At 43.6% G+C, this 19098-nt stretch overlaps 1 protein-coding gene across 1 annotated transcript in view; it reads left to right on the top strand.

The window, feature by feature from the left end:
• neu4 (sialidase 4) overlaps window positions 1–18643 on the top strand; it is a 30850-nt gene extending 12207 nt beyond the window's left edge. Inside the window, exon 4 of the mRNA XM_067449909.1 lies at window positions 17731–18643. Within this exon, the coding sequence (XP_067306010.1) occupies window positions 17731–18557 (827 nt within the window). The 3' untranslated portion in view covers window positions 18558–18643. The remainder of the gene's footprint in view (window positions 1–17730) is intronic.
• The last annotated feature ends 455 nt before the right edge of the window (window positions 18644–19098 follow it).

Genomic DNA, 19098 nt, shown 5'->3' with positions numbered 1-19098 from the left:
TTTGACACAACTAATTTTGTACTAAGTATATTTAAGTTGTAATTAAATTGTGTTAAAGCACAACTTTAAGTATGCTTAGTACACTTTAAGTATAGGTACTAATTACGTGCTTAGTGATATTAAATGTGCTTTATTTGTATTATAAATATATTTTATTTGTGTTAAGTATATTTTATTTGTAAAGTATACTTTATTCGTGTTATATTAGACTTTAAGTAAGGGATAATCCACGGCTAGCCATGCATTAAAGGATTTTAATGCACGGCGTAGAGGCGAAGAACCGCCCGACGCGAAGCAGAGAGTGGTTGCCTCTAGGTCATGCATTAAAATCATTTAATGCATGGCTAGCCGTGGATTATCCCGCTCATACCATGGTTATTTGCCAAGTTAAAAACAAGTTAAAGCTGTAACTGATGTTTTTTAAGAGACGGGTTAAAATGATCGTTGTTTTCGTACGTCGTTAGTTCTAGCACACCGTCGCTTTAAATAAAGTAGAGCCATCGAAATGTTTTTATATGAACAAATTACCACATTTATTTAAATTCATTATTAAAAGAAAGAGAGAAAGATCAGAGAGAGAGAGAGAGAGAGAGAGAGAGAGAGAGAGAGAGAGAGGCGTTCGCGATCTCTTCTGTCAGTCTGAAGATCCCCTCGTTGCTTAAGCAAATCGAACATAACTTAATGATGATTTGGATTTATTAAAATAATTTATGAATGACAGGCAACACTGCAGTGACAAGGCAATCTTTATTTGAACGAATCATCATTATGTAGCCTAGAGTGAAATAAACCCTACATCAACCTATAAAGACACATTACATTTAATGCATTAAAGTAAATATTAATATAGGTGCTCGAGTCTGTCAGTGTCTTTTTCAGTATCGTCTTATCACGGCCATCATAGAATGTAAAAAACGCACGACACACGGCGACATGTTCCGCAACTGACATTCCCACACACTGACATGGCAGGTGTCAGTGTGTGTCGCGATAATGTCAGTGACATGACAATGAAGACCGCATGTGCCACGGAGGTGCCAATACTCCCATAGTTATAGATATGTATACGCGGACATATCTGCGCATAGTGACATATGTGCCATTGGCTTCTGTGTGTCACGTCATGTCTCATGTCACTCTGTGGCTGATCCTGCCAGCTGCCACTGTCACTCTGTTTGCAAGCGTAACTGTGTTACTATGGTTACCAGTGTTTATAGTGGCGGATTAATCTCGAACTGTAATCAAACTGACTGGAACTACCTGTGCATTAAACAGTTTTACTGCACACCTTCCAGCCAATCAGAATCGAGTATTAAAGGGATCCCCATGGTGTTGAGACTTGTATGGCTTAATATGACATAAATGATGTCTCTTACTGAATTATGTAGTAGAAAACCCATGAAAGATCTACGTTATTTAAAAAAATCTATTTTATATTTGGACCATGGGCGGCGCCATTTTGTTTGCGTTCTAGGTTGATGACGTAGAGTGGTTGCACTCCTCAATCAGCTGGTGTTACCCGTAGCTATTTTTACCACAACGCAACTCGAAAGCGTTTCAGAGTTAAACAAAACCAATGAATTGCTTTGTAATTATACTTAAAACACACTCAAACATACATGTGCACACAAACTCACCTACACAAGTCACAAACAGATCGGCGGGCGGGCACACACACACCTGACAGACTGCTCTGTCTCAATCGAGATGTTGGGCTGCTCAGTCTCCATGACAGGGGCTGAATCTGAAATCGACCCTATACCCTGAAATAGGGCATTATTTGAAGGGACGGCCATCTGTAGTGTTGTCCGACACCAGTGGACATGTCTTACGTTGCGCCGCAATTTACACACAACAGCTGTCCGACTTCACGCACTCGTCTTCCTTCACTCCTTCAAGTTGTATTAGTGAACAAAAGTAGGGAATGTTATTCGTGTCTTAAAAGTGAAAGTTTAAAGATTGAGGTTTTAAATTACTGAACGTGTGCTCAAACTTTAATGCACGAACCAACATCATCACCAAAACATCCTGCCTCTCTTCCTCACGTTACCCTATCCCATCGTCCTACCTAGATATTTCCCTCTGCCGGATACATTAGGCATTACAGTTAATCTACTGCATATCAACAGTCTAGATATCAACACAGGGAATAGTGATTGAGGGTTATGTATGCGCGCACGCAGTGTGTGTGTGTTCGCGCCGATCTGTTGGTGTGTGTGTGTGTGTGTCTGTGAGAGAGAGAGTTTGTGTGCACATGTATGTTTGAGTGTGTTTTAAGTATAATTACAAAGCAATTCATTGGTTTTGTTTAACTCTGAAACAATTTTCGAGTTGCGTTGTGGTAAAAATAGCTACGGGTAACGCCAGCTGATTGAGGAGTTCAACCACTCTACGTCATCAACCTAGAACGCAAACAAAATGGCGCCGCCCATGGTCCAAATATAAAATCGATTTTTTAAATAACGTAGATCTTTCATGGGTTTTCTACTACATAATTCAGTAAGAGACATCCTTTATGTTATATTAAGCCATACAAGTCTCAACACCAGGGGATCCCTTTAAAACAGACCATGGTATAATTGTATTATAAGTACACTTTGTGTTATAGTATACTTTATTTGTGTTTTAAGTAAATTACAAATTAATTACCAGTATCGTCAGAACACACAAGCAATATACAATTTATGTTCTTATGTACAGCGCTTTGATAAGCTGCTTTTAAAGGCGCTATATTAAATAAAGTTATTATTATTATTATTATTATTATTATTATTATTATTATTATTATTATTATACTATGAATATATTATATATTTCATTTACCTTGACTTATTCAAATTACTAAAAATATACACTTTGTAGTCAATAACAATACAATGTGTTATTACTTAGCTATACATTGTACAATATACTTTGAATTACATAATGTCACACAATACAGTATTTTAAATGTGCTACCTTACATTTTAATGAATTATTTACTGACTTACTTTCCCAATGTTGAATGCATTTGTTTTCAAGGACATTACAATAAATTAAATCAAATCTAACACACATAACTAATGAAGAGACATTTCATTAAAACAAGCCCAACGGGTTTTATAAATGGTTTCACATGGTTTACAATATAAATTACACATTATATTCAATTTTCTGATGAGCTGCTCATTACACTTGTGTCTGATGACCGCTTACACATCATCAGGGACAGTTGACAGCAAACACTCGTGAAGAACGCAATCTGTTTACAGAATATACCAGATAAGGTCAGGTGCATGTTCATTCAACTTTTTATTCACGTTTAGTGACATTATATTACTTACCGGTGCTTTTCGGGATCGCGTAACGTTTGGCCATTTTATTCCAACACAGTTTATCGTCACCATCAAGGTCAGGCAGTGATGTGACGTAATTGAACTGGTCTGAAGAATGAGCAATGCGCTTTCCGCTCTCAGTGTTTTATTAAATAATTAATGTAACGCAACATTGTACTTCACCTGCAAGGCTGCAAACCTCCTGCGAGTGAGCGTCAGCCAGACGAGTACCGTCAGCAGCTCTGACTCTGATTGGCTGCAGGCATTGAGCAACACAATCTGATTGGTCAGAGACCAATGAAAAGACATTTGAATTCTGATAAGACTCATCTACTCAACTCATATTTTCTTGCGTTGTATTTTAAGTGTGCTGTTGGTTTAATATAGATGTGTGTGTACGATTGTAACACGATTCTTCTTTGCCAGTTTAAACTTATTAAACATATTTACACTTAAATCACAACTAAAGTAGGGCTTATAGCACACTGCATATATTTAAAAATGGGCTTGACAAGAGTTTTATGCATTTTATATCTGGAAAAATTCCTCTTATGGTGCAAATTGACGATTTTTGCATCATAGGAGGAATGTTTGGTCAAAGGCTAAAGACTACAGCCAGCAGAGGGAGCCATTTCCGCATGTTTTGAACCCGCTCATGAGGGATGGAGATCACACTCACAGCTCAGCTCAGCTACAGGCACTCATTTAAACAGAGCATTTTCTGTCTTTTCTCAGTCTAGAAAGCACCAAATTCAAAAATAATTTAACATTTCAACTACATTGATGACCCAGTTTAAATACAGAGTCATATTCCCAGCGCCGAAGTACCCCTTTAACTTTAAATATACAGCTTAATGATATTAATTATGTATTTTTAAAATATCATTTTAGTGCATTGTTAATTTGTTACAATGTCAATTTTGAGCATAAGTTTAAAATATACAAAAAAATACATTTTAAAGTAATGTTCAAATAAGTACACTTTACAAAAGTACACTGGACTTTCATTTAAAGAATATATTTTCTAAAATATATTTTTAGAAAATATACTAAAATACAATTATTTTAAAGTGTGTTAAAGTTGTATTATGAAAATATGATGCTAATATAGAGATGGTACAATTTTGTAAGTATATTTCTACTATACTATCGGAAAAGAGAATATATTTGAAATACAATAAAGTATACTTTTTCCACCAGGGTTGGCAGATCATTTTGCTTGTGTTAAACAAAAACTTGCTTAATTTTGATATTTTTCCCCAGAAAACAAGCAAAAATATTGTATGTCCTTTTATTTATCTAGTAAATGCATCTTGATTTATTTTTTAGATATTTGGACTGGAAACAAGAAAAAATGACTAAATAATAAGAGCATTTATAGCAGTGTACTACCCCAGTGACAGCCACTTCTTCCTTAAAAGGTACAATTTTGAACTCTTTTTTTTTTAGAGAGAGAGAGAGAGAGAGAGAGAGAGAGAGAGAGAGAGAGAGAGAGAGAGAGAGAGAGAGAGAGATGAGATTTAACAACACTTTTATTTACTACACAACCTCATCAAATACAAAAGACATCATCACATAAAAAACAGAAATACATAATTCACATATTAGGCATATTTAAATTAGTCAAATTCTTCAACAAAGTGCAATGCTTCATTTTCAATCCAGCACAACATTCTTTCTACACTCCAAACCTCTTCAAAAAGTTCCAATTTTTTCATGTGCGAGTAAAAGATAAAATCATGCTTTATCCTTGCTTTTATAAGCCCCTTAAACAACAATTCAATATTTTTACTATTACCATGAGCAATTTTATATTTCCTACTAATATAAACCTAAGAGGGTTTATTTAACAACCGTCCTTTCTTCCTTTTTTCTTTACAATCCTTAAAACCAAAAATAAACACAATCATTGTAAACATTTCATTACCTTTTGAGAATAAAATCTCCAGTAAAACAAACAAAGGTCTTAATCTCTCACAATGCATAAAACAATGAAAAATGGTTTCTCTTTCACCACAAAAAGGACATTGATCTTGCACACTTGGGTTCAACACTGAAATAAAAGCATTTATAGCAACAATTCCATGTAAAATGCGCCACTGAAGATCACCCACATTTTTAGTCAATGGTGGTTTGTAACAAGAGGCCCAAACAAGTTTAACTTCACAATCAACACTTAAAGGGGGGGTGAAATGCTGTTTCATGCATACTGAGCTTTTTACACCTTTAAAGACTTGGATTCCCATCCTAAACATAGACAAAGTTTCAAAAACTAATGTTGGACGTTTGATGGAGTATTTCTGTGTTAAAAATACTCCTTCCGGTTTCTCACAAGTTTCGGCGAGTTTTTTTCGAGTATGGCTCTAATTGACGTTAAATAGAGCGGAAGGTCCTTGTATGGGCTGTACGGGCTCTTCTCCCGGAAGGGTGCGCGCGCGCGTAACTAGAGGGAGAGAGAGGAAATGCACGCTGTAAACAGTCTCTCAGGTGCAGATCCAGTCGTCTGTGAACACTTATGTCGCGCCCCGGGAAGGCAGCGCTGCATTTGAACCGATTTGAACGCAGAAATGACGGGAAGCTTCAAGGCATCGCTTCAGTTGCGTCGCAAAGTGGATTTCCACGGTCACTGCTGTCACAGGACTTCACCAAATCATACCAAAGAAGTGTGTTTTTGACAGAGCGGTCCTGCTTTGGAAGATGCCGGTGAGTAAATCAACTTCAAATGTCTCTGCTATTGGCTACCGTCGCATGAGTAAACATCAGTAAACGATACGATCGCATGCTTCGTCATTCAAATGCACTAACGGTTACTCCATTGTTGTTCTGTATAACGTTACACTAGTCTGACGTGCAAAACCGTTCTGCTTGCTACTTCTAAGGTCTAGTCGCATACAATAGTCCATAAACCGAATCATGTCCTCATACACTGCGAGTAAAGACACAGAAATGTGGAGAGGCCATTAAATACAGTAACTTACATACCACAGAGACGGACGTCCTGATGTTGCCGTTTCTCCTGTTCAGTTTATTTCAGCCTCAGATTTGATTGTGGATCATTATCTGTATTAGCTGAGATAGCATGGGTTTCTCCACGCTTGAGGACGTCACCGATTTGCGCGCTTGTGATTCTTTAGCTCCGCCCACACGATACGCCTCCAGGCGCTCGGTTTTTTCCGGAAAGACTCGGTACAGCCCATATTTCTTTTATAAATATGATAAAACTAAAGACTTTTCGGAGATATGAAGGATGCAATACTACTCTATAGGTACTCAAGATTGACATGAGATTGACTGAAACTGAGTGTTTCACCCCCCCTTTAAATGATCTCTCCACGGTGTATCCATTCGTTTCAATTTCTCTTTATTTAACACCTTTACACAAACTTTATATAAACTCTTTCCTCCTATTGTATCAAAACTTATGTCTCTCAAATCGTCAGAGTTCACAAAAACATTTTCATTTTCTATTGCACTTTTAGAGATCACCATACAAGGAAAAAGATCCGTATTATCAGGAAGTGTCTTACTTGATAAAAAATTCCAGTCTTCTTCAATTAAATTTCCTCTGAAGTTCTTCAATATAAAATGGACTCTCCTTGTTGATTTTATTTCAAGTCTCTGTGCAAGTGCATCAACATTGTCCAACGCAATACCAGCCACTTCTATCAAGTCTTTCATTTGAACAATTTTGGCTTTTGTTAAAAGTTGCAACAACCATAAATTTGTATTTCCACATAAATCCAGTCGAGCACCATTAACCAACGGTTCTTCCAGATACCAAAACAGTGACTTATATGACAATGATCTTTTAACCTGTATAGTACACCATGCTTTTCTTACACTCTCATAAAAGGAAGAAATAAACTTCAAATTAAAACTACGACAATCTGTCCAAAAGATATTTCTTCTTAAATTCTACCCTCCAACCTTACTTAAAGGCAACATGTTGGTCCAATCCATGATATACTTGGACTGTATAAAAACTTTTGAACAAACTGAAGTCTAAAAGCTACTTTCCTGCTTATCAGGTCAACAACTCCTTGACCACATTCTTCCTTTGGAAGATAAAGAACACTTCGTGGTAACCAATGTAATCGATCCCAAAAGAAATTAGTCAACTTGATCTGTATTTTTCCCAAAACCCCTACAGGGGGTTCTAAAACTGCTAACCTGTGCCATAAAGAGGAGGCTACTATATTATTAATAATCAAAGCTCTCCCTCTAAATGACATTTTGGGTAAAAGCCATTTCCACCTTCCCAATCTTCCTTCTACATTTTCAAGAATATTTTCCCAGTTTCTTTGCATTATTATTTCATCACCCAGAAAAACTCCAAGATATTTGAGGCCTCTCTGTGACCACACCATTTCACCTGGTAAAACCAGTTCTCCTTTATTCCATTTTCCAACACTATATGCTGAACTTTTAGCCCAGTTAACTTTTGAAGATGAAATATTTGCATAATTATTAACAATATTAACCAGCTTATCAATATCATCCTGTCCACTGGTTAAAACTAAAACGTCATCTGCATATGCAGACAGTTTTATAGGTGGAAAAGAACTCCCATATGTAAAACCATCTAAAAGAGTCCTAATTTTATTTAGCATGGGTTCAATTGCGATTGAGTAAAGCATGCCTGACAAGGCACATCCCTGTCTAATTCCCCTTTGTATTTTAAAAGGGCTACTCAAACCACCATTAACTTTCAGTACACTTTCGATGTCTTCATAGAGCACTTTAATCAAGGCAGTGAACACAGGTGGAAAACCAAAGGTTTCAAACGTATACCATAAAAAGGTATGATCCACCCGGTCAAAAGCCTTTTCTTGATCTAGGGAAATTGGGCCACATTTTTTCCCAAACAGTCTAGAGATTTCTAAAACATCTCGAATCAGGGAAATATTGTCTACTATTGATCTATTAGGCACACAATAAGATTGATCTGAGTGTATAACTTGTCCAATTACCTTCTTCAGTCTGTTTGCCAAAGATTTTGATAAAATCTTATAATCAGTGCATAATAAAGAAACTGGCCTCCAGTTTTTTATCTCCTTGAGATCTCCTTTCTTGGGCAGCAAAGTTAAAACAGCTCTTCTGCAGCTCAGTGGCATTTTTCCTTTCACCAAACTTTCACTTAAAACTGCCAGTAGATCTTCTCCCAACAGATGCCAAAAAGCTTTATAAAAGTCAACAGGCAAACCATCTAGTCCTGGTGCTTTGCCATTCTTCATATTCTGCAAAGCATTGTAAAGTTCCTCTATTGTTAACGGACGTTCCAGTTCTGTATATGAATCTTCACTCACTTTTGGAAGATCCGACACAAATTCAGCCATTAACTGGCCATCCACAGAACTGTGGGAATACAACTCCTTATAAAAACTGACAGCCCTTTTTCGAATATCTGAAGGCTCAGTTAAAACATTTCCATCTTTTGCCTTTAAACACTGTATACTTTTACTTTGACCATTTTTTCTTTCCAAACTGAAGAAGAACTTGGACGGGGCATCCATTTCAGAAAGATTCTGAAATCTGGATCTAACTAACGCCCCCTGAGACTAATAAATCTGCTAGTGCTCCTTTCTTTCCTTTAAGAGCCCGCAATTGGTTTGGATTCGCAGTGGCTTCATTTAAAGCCTGAAGTTCTATGATATCCATCTCTAGACTTCTTATAGACTGAACCATATCTCTAGTTACATTAAAAGTGTACTGATTACAAAATTTTTGTATCTGCACTTTCCCAATATCCCACCATTGCTGTATTGATATAAAGGAAGACTTTTTAGATTTCCACCCCAACCAAAAAACAGAAAAACATTTACAAAAATGAGTGTCTTCAAGTAAAGCGCTATTAAAATGCCAGTATGCACTCTTATTTTTAACAGATTTAATAAAAACACATGAGACTACCATTGAGTGGTCAGAGAAACCAACAGGACAAATTTCACAGGACTTAAAAAATTGTTTCTGATATTTAAAACAATAAAAGCTTTCACATGTGCCCATGTATACTGCCTGTCATTACAATGAAAATTCCTCCACACATCACAAAGCTGACAGGTTTTAATCATATTTAATAATTTACTTCTTGAAGCCATATGTGGCTCAATATGATTCCTATCTAAATCATTACCTGTACAATTAAAGTCACCACCCAATACTAAAAAACTTTCCATTTTACATTGTTTTAGATTATCACATAGAGTTTCAAGGAACAACATTCTTTCCATTGATTTTACAGGAGCATAAACATTTATTAGTTCCATAGTAACATTTTCAAACTTTGCTGTTACCTTAATTAATCTACCTTGTATTATTTCTAAAATCATACGATATTGGTAGACAAGTCTTTGAAAAAAGAACAGCCACTCCAGCACTAAGAGAAGTCTTATGGCTCAGCACAATCCTTCCTTCCCACTCCTTCATCCACTCAACTTCATTGTCCTTTGTGCTATGAGTTTCTTGCAAAAATATGACGTCTATATTCTTTAATTTCATTAACTCATAAACCTGCGCTCTTTTGCCTGCATCCCTCACCCCATTTACATTCAGGGAAAATATTTTAAAATTACTCATTATGAGGGATAAAAGCACCAAAAAAAGCCAGGTCCATTTAACTCCGTTATTCCTGTGACATATCATTATGCATTGTTTGGGGACGCACTTTTTGCACAATCTTTTTTAAACGATAGACCTCAGGATTTGACAAACATCTTTCACCTTTTTGCTTCATTAAACTTTTTGCTGAGTCAATGAATAAAGAAAGATCAGGAAAATAGTCTACAGCTTCAACATTCCTCATTCCTTTAGTACGCTGCAGGAAGTTTTTCATTCTTTCCAAACTGTAACCACTATAATCTTGTTCCTCAGCTTGAACATCCGAACATTCTCACTCACTTTCTGAGCCAGAAAAATCACTTGCGTTCAAAACCTCATCAGAACTTTTACTGACAGACTCATCTTGTGCCTTTTTCTTCGATGTACTAGGTGTCTCACAAGAATTCGACTTCCTTTTCACTGATGGCATTTTAAATACTGCTTCATCCTCTTTAAGTATTTCACCCTCCATCTCTTCAAATTCAATATCCATTGTATCGTCTATTCTTTTCTCACTTCCCTTTACTTTACTACCTTCTGGTTCTTCTTTGTCCACACTCAAATCCAAACCCCCTACAACTTCACTTTCTTTTTCCACACTCTGCCCTTCATTCTGACTTTGAGAACCAGTTTCATCTTCTGTACCATTTGACACCTTTTTTTCCGGACAAACGCGTACCAAATGCCCAACTTTCCCACAGCCGAAACACTTCATGCTCTCAGATGTTGCAAAAATTACATAATCAAAACTGTCAATTTTAAATTTAAAAGCCACATTCAACTCATCAATATCACTCCTCAAAATCATAAACACTTGCCTACGGAAAGACACAACGTGTTTCAACAACGGGGATTTGCAACCCAGAGGAATTTTTTTAATCGCAGAAACCAACTGTCCATATCGAGACAATTCCCATTTCAGCGCGTCATCACTAATAAACGGGGGCACATTAGAAAGTAAAACCCTTCTCGCTGGATTAACAAGTGGAAACACCTTAATCAAACTATCATTGAGATCTATCCCGTGTTCAACCACTGCATTCACTTTTTCGACTTTGTCTAAAAATAACACAACAGCCCCATTCATTCTAGACGCCGAACGCACGCTACTGTGACCAACCACAGTAGAGAGAGTGTAGACTGCAGTCTTAAGCCCAAATCACACAGACACTTCTCAGCAGGGCCGGCGTTTGCTATAGGCGAGCTAGGCGGTCGCCTAGGGCGACAATTGTGTTAGGGGCGCGAGCGCGCTCTAGTGCCGCCCATTACTTCCCATTAAGCATAGAATCGGAACAAGCGAAATACAACATAATGTTCATGAAACATGATCATCATAGGGCGCCCCCTCAGCCACACGTTTAATTACTTATCAACCCGATTATTGGATTGAATTGATGAGGATTATTGATTATTAGTTCAGGCGTTAGGTCAGGCAAGTGCTCATCTTGCGCGTTCATCAAAAATGAGGCGTCTAAACCCGCGGGTGCACAGGGACGGAAAAAGAGAAAAAGAGAAAGGAAGAAAATCGAAAGAAAGCCCAGTATAGAGGTTCCCTATATCGAGGGAACTCAACACTGCGTCGTCGAGTGACGACACTCTGGGAACGCCCCCAGCGTGACGGCTCTGAAGTATGAATGAAATCAGCCACCAATCCGATTGGTGCAACGTCGTGACGTAACCGGCGACGGTGTACGCGGAAGCTATAAGAAGGCGCCGCCCCAAACAACAGACAGTCTTTGCTCTTCAGCGAGGCGCTCTGTGTGAATATTGTTTGTCTATTTACTGTTGTCTGTCTGAATATCAGTCCCTTTTCGAAACAAAGCATGGCAAGCGAGCAATTTAGAAGGTGTGTTCATCCGTGCCCGCGCTTCATTACGGGCTCGGACACACACCAGCTGTGTGTGCAGTGTCTCGGAGCGCAGCACGCTCAGGCGGCGCTTGAGGGTGCCGCCTGCAGCGAGTGTGAGAGGCTGCCGCTCCGGGTGCTGCGCTCACGGCTGGCCGTCTTCACTGAAGGCGGTCAGGCTCGCGAGCCCCGTGGGTCTGGTCCCGCGTCTGTCGAGGCAGCGCGGCGGCGTAGATCCTGGGGCTCACAACTGGATCTCGCGACGGGAGGCGGGCATGCTGAGGCATCTTCCCAATCCGATGATTCAGACGCTCTTCCGCCTCGTGAGGAAGCCCGTGCTGCGGCTTCTTCCCACGAGGTTGATAACCCAGTGCTGATGCTGTCTGATTCTGAGGGATCAGATATGTTCAGCCTGGAGGCGGGCGGAGAGCAGGTGAATTCACCTCTTCACTCTACCGCTCAAGAAGAGCTCGTGGACGTGCTGACACGTGCTGTGGCCAAACTCTGTATAGACTGGCCACAGGAAGAGGTGGAAGTCCAGCCTGTGAGCAGGTTGGATGGACGCTTCTTCAAAAAGCGTGCTCAGCCGCCACGCAGGGGCTTGCCGTTTTTCCCAGATTTGCATAACGAGTTGTGCAAATCATGGGGAAAACCATACTCGTCGCGCCTATCGACACCCCCAGTTCTCGACTTCGGGTGTGTTGTGGGCGCGGCTGAGGCTGGCTATGGGACGCTGCCTCGCGTCGAGGAGGCGTTAGCGAGCTATCTGTCTCCCGAGGCAGCAGCGTCCCTGAAAGCCCCTGTCCTGCCCACCAAGCCATGCAGGGACACGTCGTCCCTGGTGGGCAGGGCGTATCGAGCGGCCGGAAGAGCTGGTAGTTGCCTGCACACCATGGCGGTACTGCAGGCATACCAAGCTGAGCTCCTCAAAGAGCTCGATGAGGGAGAAGGTCCGTCTCCGGACGATATTACCGAGCTGCGGAAAGCTACCGACTTGTCTCTCCGCGTCACCAAAGAGATGGCCCGTGCTATCGGCCGCTCTATGGCTGGCATGGTGTGCGTGGAGAGGCACCTCTGGTTAAACCTGTCGGGGATGAAGGAGAAGGAGAAATCCTTCCTTCTGGATTCCCCGATAGCTCCTGTGGGTCTCTTCGGCGACGCAGTCAATAGCGTTGTCGAGAGATTCCAGGAGGTGAGGAAGCAGTCGGCGGCTTTCCGGCAGTATCTCCCTCGCCGCCAGGGGCCTCCTGTAGCCAGCAGGGAGGTCTCTGGTGGCCAGTCCCGGCCCTCCACCAGCGCCCACAGGCAGGCGCAAAAGGAGAGCGTCGCTTCCCGCGCCCCTCCCGAGGGAGCCTGGCAAAGGAGGCGACGTTCTCGCCAGAAGTCTTCTAAGCCGAAGGGCGACTTGAGGGAAGTCCTTCAGGCAAAGAAGGCTTCTGGCAAGCGGTCCTAGCTGTGGCGGGATCGCTCAGAGCTGGCCCTCCCGGGGGCGGACGACCGAGGTCGTTCCGAGCCCGCAGCTCTGGGGAAATCGATGCTGTGTTCCCGCCGTTAACAACACTTCGGGCCTCATCGTTTTCCCGCGTACGTGCGCCGTCCCAGCCGCCTCAAAATCGACCTGCGGCGGGGCAGCGAATGCCTGCGCACACCGAAAATCCTCCCCGACTAAGCTCCGGGTGGCCGCTTCAGGGGGTCGGGCAGGGGGTTCGGTGGGTACCAGAGACCAGCCTCGAGAGGCTGGTTCCCCTAGTAGAATATATCGGCGCATGGATGTGACTCCCGAATATTTCTGCTTGGGTCCTGAGTACAGTGGGAAGGGGGTACAGATTGCAGTTCAGAGTTCCACCACCGAAGTTCAGCGGGGTGGTCTGGACTGTGGTCCCCCCGGCCCAGAGGCAGGTTATGGAACAAGAAGTGCAGTCTCTGCTGGTCAAGGGGGCGATAGAAAAAAATCCCTCCGCCAGACAGGGAGTCGGGCTTTTACAGCCGTTATTTCATTGTTCCCAAAAAGGGTGGAGGCTTACGTCCAATATTAGATCTGAGGTACTTGAATCGGTCTCTGAGGAGATTCAGGTTCAAGATGCTCACAATTCAAATGATCGTGAATCTGATCCAGTTCGAGGACTGGTTCGTCACGATAGATCTAAAGGACGCATATTTTCATGTCTCCATCCTTCCTGCCCACAGGAAGTTCCTGAGGTTCGCTTTCGGGGGCGAAGCGTACCAATATCGGGTGCTTCCTTTCGGTCTAGCTCTTTCCCCTCGCACCTTCACGAAGTGCATGGATGCAGCTCTGGCCCCTATGAGGCTGCAGGGCATCCGTGTGCTGAATTACATCGACGACTGTCTCATTATGGCAAAGTCGCGCGAGATGGCGATTCGGCATCGAGATGTCGTTTTAGCCCATCTCAGATGCTTGGGGCTGAGACTGAACACGGCCAAGAGCGTGTTAATACCCGCCCAGAGGACCACGTTCCTCGGGGTGGTATGGGACTCAACCTCGATGCGAGCGAGCATGTCTCCCACACGGGTGGGTTCTATACTGGCAGAGGTCTCAGGAGTGAAGCTAGGCCACAGCCGCACTGTGAAGCAGTTTCAGAGACTGCTGGGACTCATGGCAGCAGCATCCAACGTGATTCCGTTGGGTCTGCTATACATGAGGCCCCTCCAGTGGTGGCTAGGAACCAAGGGGTTTTCCTCGAGGGGAAAACCCTTCCGTATGATCAGGGTAACGCGCAGATGCCTTCGTTCCCTTGTTATATGGAAGAATCCGAGGTTCCTGTCCCAAGGGCCTGTGTTAGGAGCGTTATGTTGCAGGAAGATCCTTTCAACAGACGCCTCCCTCACGGGCTGGGGCGCGGTCATGGAAGGCCGGTTCATGAGGGGTTCGTGGGGACCCCAACATTCCTCCTGGCACATAAATTGCTTGGAAATGTTGGCGGTCTACAAAGCTTTGAGGAGCTTTCTCCCGGACTTCCACGGCCACCATGTCCTGATACGATCCGACAATACGTCGGTGGTATCGTATCTGAATCACCAGGGGGGTCTGAGGTCGCGCCCACTATGCAGGTTGGCGCTTCAGATCCTCCTGTGGTCCCAGGGGAAACTGTCGTCTCTCAGAGCGATATATGTCCCAGGGGACCAGAACCAGGGAGCGGATGTCCTGTCGAGGCAGGGGCTGAGGCCCGGGGAGTGGCGGCTCCACCCAGAGGTGGTGGAGGCCATGTGCGAGAGGTTCGGCCCAGTGGAAGTGGATCTGTTTGCTTCCGTAGAAACGACCCACTGCCAACTGTGGTTCAGCCTCAGGCCTCCGGCCCCGTTGGGGCTGGATGCCATGACACAGACGTGGCCGAGGCAGCGTCTGTACGCATTTCCCCCGATCATTCTGCTCCCGGGAGTTCTAGAGCGAGTCCGCCGGGAGGGCATCAGCCTCCTATTAGTGGCACCCCGGTGGCCGTCTCGAGCTTGGTTCTCCGACATTGTGGCACTTCTAGAAGGAACCCCATAGCAGGTCCCTCTGAGGAGGGATTTGCTGTCTCCACCCCAGGCCAGAGTTGTGGAATCTCTGGGTCTGGCCCCTGAGGGGGCACAGTACCTAGAGGAGGGTCTGCCACAAGAGGTCGTTGAGACCATTCTCAGCTCTAGGGCTCCCTCTACGAGGAAACTGTATAGCCTAAAGTGGAATGTCTTCACTAGCTGGTGTAGAGAAAGGGGGGTGGACCCAGTTGACTGCGCAGTCGCTTCAGTGCTGGAGTTCCTTCAAGACCGTTTCTCCGCCGGTTTGACCCCATCCACTCTGAAGGTGTATGTGGCAGCCATAGGGGCTTTCCACTCGCCTTTGGAAGGGGGGCCTTTGGGTAGACACCACTTGGTTGTACGTTTTCTCCGTGGGGCTAGGAGATTGAGGCCTGCGGCTCATCCCAGAGTCCCGGCTTGGGACCTGGCAGTGGTTCTGGAAGGGCTGGCTGAGGCCCCCTTCGAACCATTGGAGTCGGCTGAGGCGAGAAATCTGACCCTGAAGGTAGCATTTCTCCTCGCCATCACTTCTCTGAGGAGAGTGGGGGACCTCCAGGCATTGGTGGTCACGCCTACATGCTTGGAGTTTGCCCCGGGCGGGGTGAAAGCTATCTTGCATCCCAGACCGGGCTACGTGCCCAAGGTCCCATCTTCAGGGATGGGGTCAGTATTTCTTCAGGCTTTTCATCCTCCGCCTCACGCGACGGCAGAGGAAGCTAGGCTGCACCTGCTCTGCCCGGTTAGGGCATTGAGGATCTATCTAGACAGGTCAGCTCAATGGAGGAAATCGGACCAGCTTCTGGTGTGCTTTGGCCCCCCTAAGAAAGGGTTGCCTGCGGCGAGACAGACTATTAGTAACTGGATCGTGCAGGCGATAGCCACGGCTTATCGGGTGCGCAATATGCCTTCACCCATGGCCGTGAGGGCTCACTCTACGAGGGGCTTGGCCTCCTCGGTGGCCCTCCTTTCGGGAGCCTCACTTATTGAGATTTGTGAGGCGGCGGGTTGGGCTAATCCGCACACCTTTATAAGATTTTATAAGCTGGACCTCCCGGCTACGCCGGGTGCTAGAGTGCTTGCGTCCTGAGTGCGCCTGGGTTCCAGCTTCACACCAGGATGGGCGTGTCTCGGTGTGGCATAGTGGGTATTGACGTTCCCAGAGTGTCGTCACTCGACGACGCAGTGTTGAGTTCCCTCGATATAGGGAACGTCTCGGGTTACTATTGTAACCCTTGTTCCCTGAGAGGGAACGAGACACTGCGTCTCGTCGCCACACCTACACGTAGAGCGCTCGCTTCATCGCAAAGGCTGTCTGTTGTTTGGGGCGGCGCCTTCTTATAGCTTCCGCGTACGCCGTCGCCGGTTACGTCACGACGTTGCACCAATCGGATTGGTGGCTGATTTCATTCATACTTCAGAGCCGTCACGCTGGGGGCGTTCCCAGAGTGTCGTCACTCGACGACGCAGTGTCTCGTTCCCTCTCAGGGAACAAGGGTTACAATAGTAACCCGAGACGTTAGTCTTCTTATCTCAGCCAATAAGTTGTGAAACAAAATAAAATTACTTAGTATCAATCTTATCAACTAATATTTATTTTATAAATATTATTAATATTGTCACCAAACTATCACTTGCTAGTTTTCTACATAATTACTATACGTATTGCAAACATAACTTCACTGACAATAATCTACAATAACCTACATGGATGTCATTTAAATATCAAAAGTCCAGTTCGTTATGAATATGAATAACGCTCTCTACGTGGGCGTCGGAAGGAAATAAATACGGCCTCTCGTTTTTTTTTTTTTTTTTTTACTGGAGCAGCCTAACGATAGATACCATATAATTTACATTAAACATAAATATGCTGTGTTCACAAAATTTATCATAGTGGCAGTAGTGTAGTGGTAAGACGCATGGCATTAAGATTTGATGCTGATCGATCAGAGGTTCGAGCCTGCCTTTTACCACATTCGCTCTATTCCCTTTTCCCATCACATATCAGATCGGAAAGGCATTTATTTTCAATAAAAAGTGAGAAAATGTTTGAAAAGTGGAAATAAAGCGTCGAACGTGTTTAATAATAAATGCTTTTCGGTTAGGGGTAGGCCTAGGAAAACAGACGTGCTGAATTAGAATAGAGACGATAAAAGTGAGTGGAGTGGGGTGGGGTGGAGGGGTGGAGGGGTGGAGGGGTGGGGGGCGCAAAACTCCATCTCGCCTAGGGCAACCAAAGAGCTAGAGCCGGCCCTGCTTCTCAGACATCCTGACGCAGATTCGACATGTTCAATCGATGGAAACAAGCTGATCCGACAAAACCCAACAAAGTGTGGGTTAGTGTGTTAGTGCAGTGTGACCTGGCCTTTGATTTCTACATTTACACTAACCCTTTCTTTGATATTTTGCACTAACATGACGTGTTTAAAGTAATCATATGTGTTTTATTGCTGGCAGAGTGGGCCACCTTTGCTGTGGGTCCAGGTCACGGAACCCAATTAAAATCCGGAAGGCTAATAATCCCTGCCTATGCCTACCACATTGACTGCAGAAACTGCTTCGGCAGGAAGTGCAAGACGTCGTCACACTCGTTCTGTTTTTACAGTGACATGCATGGACACGTGTGGCATCGTGGAGAGGCCCTGTCTGCACCAGAGAGCGTGGAGTGTCAGATGGTGTCGGTAGATGAGGAAGATGGACTCAACACGTTGTACTGCAACGCCCGGAGTGTGTCAGGGTGCCGGGTGCAGGCTGTTAGTTTTGATAATGGAGCTGTTTTTCACGACGGCCAGCTGGTGCAGAAACTAGTGGAGCCCAGAAATGGGTGCCATGGCAGTGTGATTGGATTTCCAGCCCCAGTCTATGAGCTCGGCCAATCCCAACCCCTTCTGAGACAGCTGAGGTCCATCTACAGCCCATCTCCGGCTCAGAACTTCCTCCCTCCAACATGGGTGGTATACACTCATCCCACATGCTCGAATGCCCGCCGCGACCTGGGCGTTTACCTCAGTCTCCTGCCTCGAGACCCAGACAGTTGGTCAGGACCGTGGATCATATACGATGGCCCGAGTGCGTACTCAGACTTAGCCTATGTCGAGCTGATGTCTGCTGACGCCCCAGCGGTCGCCGTCTTTGCCTGCCTGTTTGAGAACGGCACAAGGACGGCGTATGATGAGATTTCCTTCTGCATCTTTACACTGTATGAGCTAATCGACCACCTTCCACACAACAACCAGCAAAGAAGAGGATTCAACAGAGTCTGGGAGCGCTGCTTCATCTGCTGATCTGTCTGTCTATCTATCTATCTATCTATCTATCTATCTATCTATCTATCTATCTATCTATCTATCTATCTATCTATCTATCTATCTATCTATCAATCATAAAAGCGTTCTTTTTGTTTAAAAGCAGAGGCTCTCTTCTTTGACATATTGTATGTTCAGATGTTCATACAACAGAATATTCTGGGGCTAATGAAAAAAAAAGTGATCAGAGAAATGTACCAAAGCGACTGAGGAAAAACTGTATTGTGTTAAATCATCAAAATCAACAACATGTATGATCAACCCTATACCGACTAACTACTAAAAGAGATGCTTCCAGAGGTCATAGATCCTCTGCTTAATATCATTAATTTGTCTTTGATATTAGGATATGTATTGAAAACTTTTAAGTTGGCTATAATTAAACCACTTATTAAAAAAACGTAACTTGATCCTAAAGAATTAGTCAATTACAGGCCAATCTCGAATCTACCGTTTCTATCAAAAATACTAGAAAACTGCCTGAAGAGCTCAGAGAGATAATTGTAGCAAGGCACAGATT

The sequence above is a fragment of the Pseudorasbora parva genome, chromosome 8 (assembly GCF_024679245.1).
Source record: "Pseudorasbora parva isolate DD20220531a chromosome 8, ASM2467924v1, whole genome shotgun sequence".
In the NCBI taxonomy this organism is placed as follows: domain Eukaryota; kingdom Metazoa; phylum Chordata; class Actinopteri; order Cypriniformes; family Gobionidae; genus Pseudorasbora; species Pseudorasbora parva.
The sequence above is the reverse complement of the archived record's forward strand: the minus strand, read 5'-3'. Positions and strand labels throughout refer to the sequence as shown.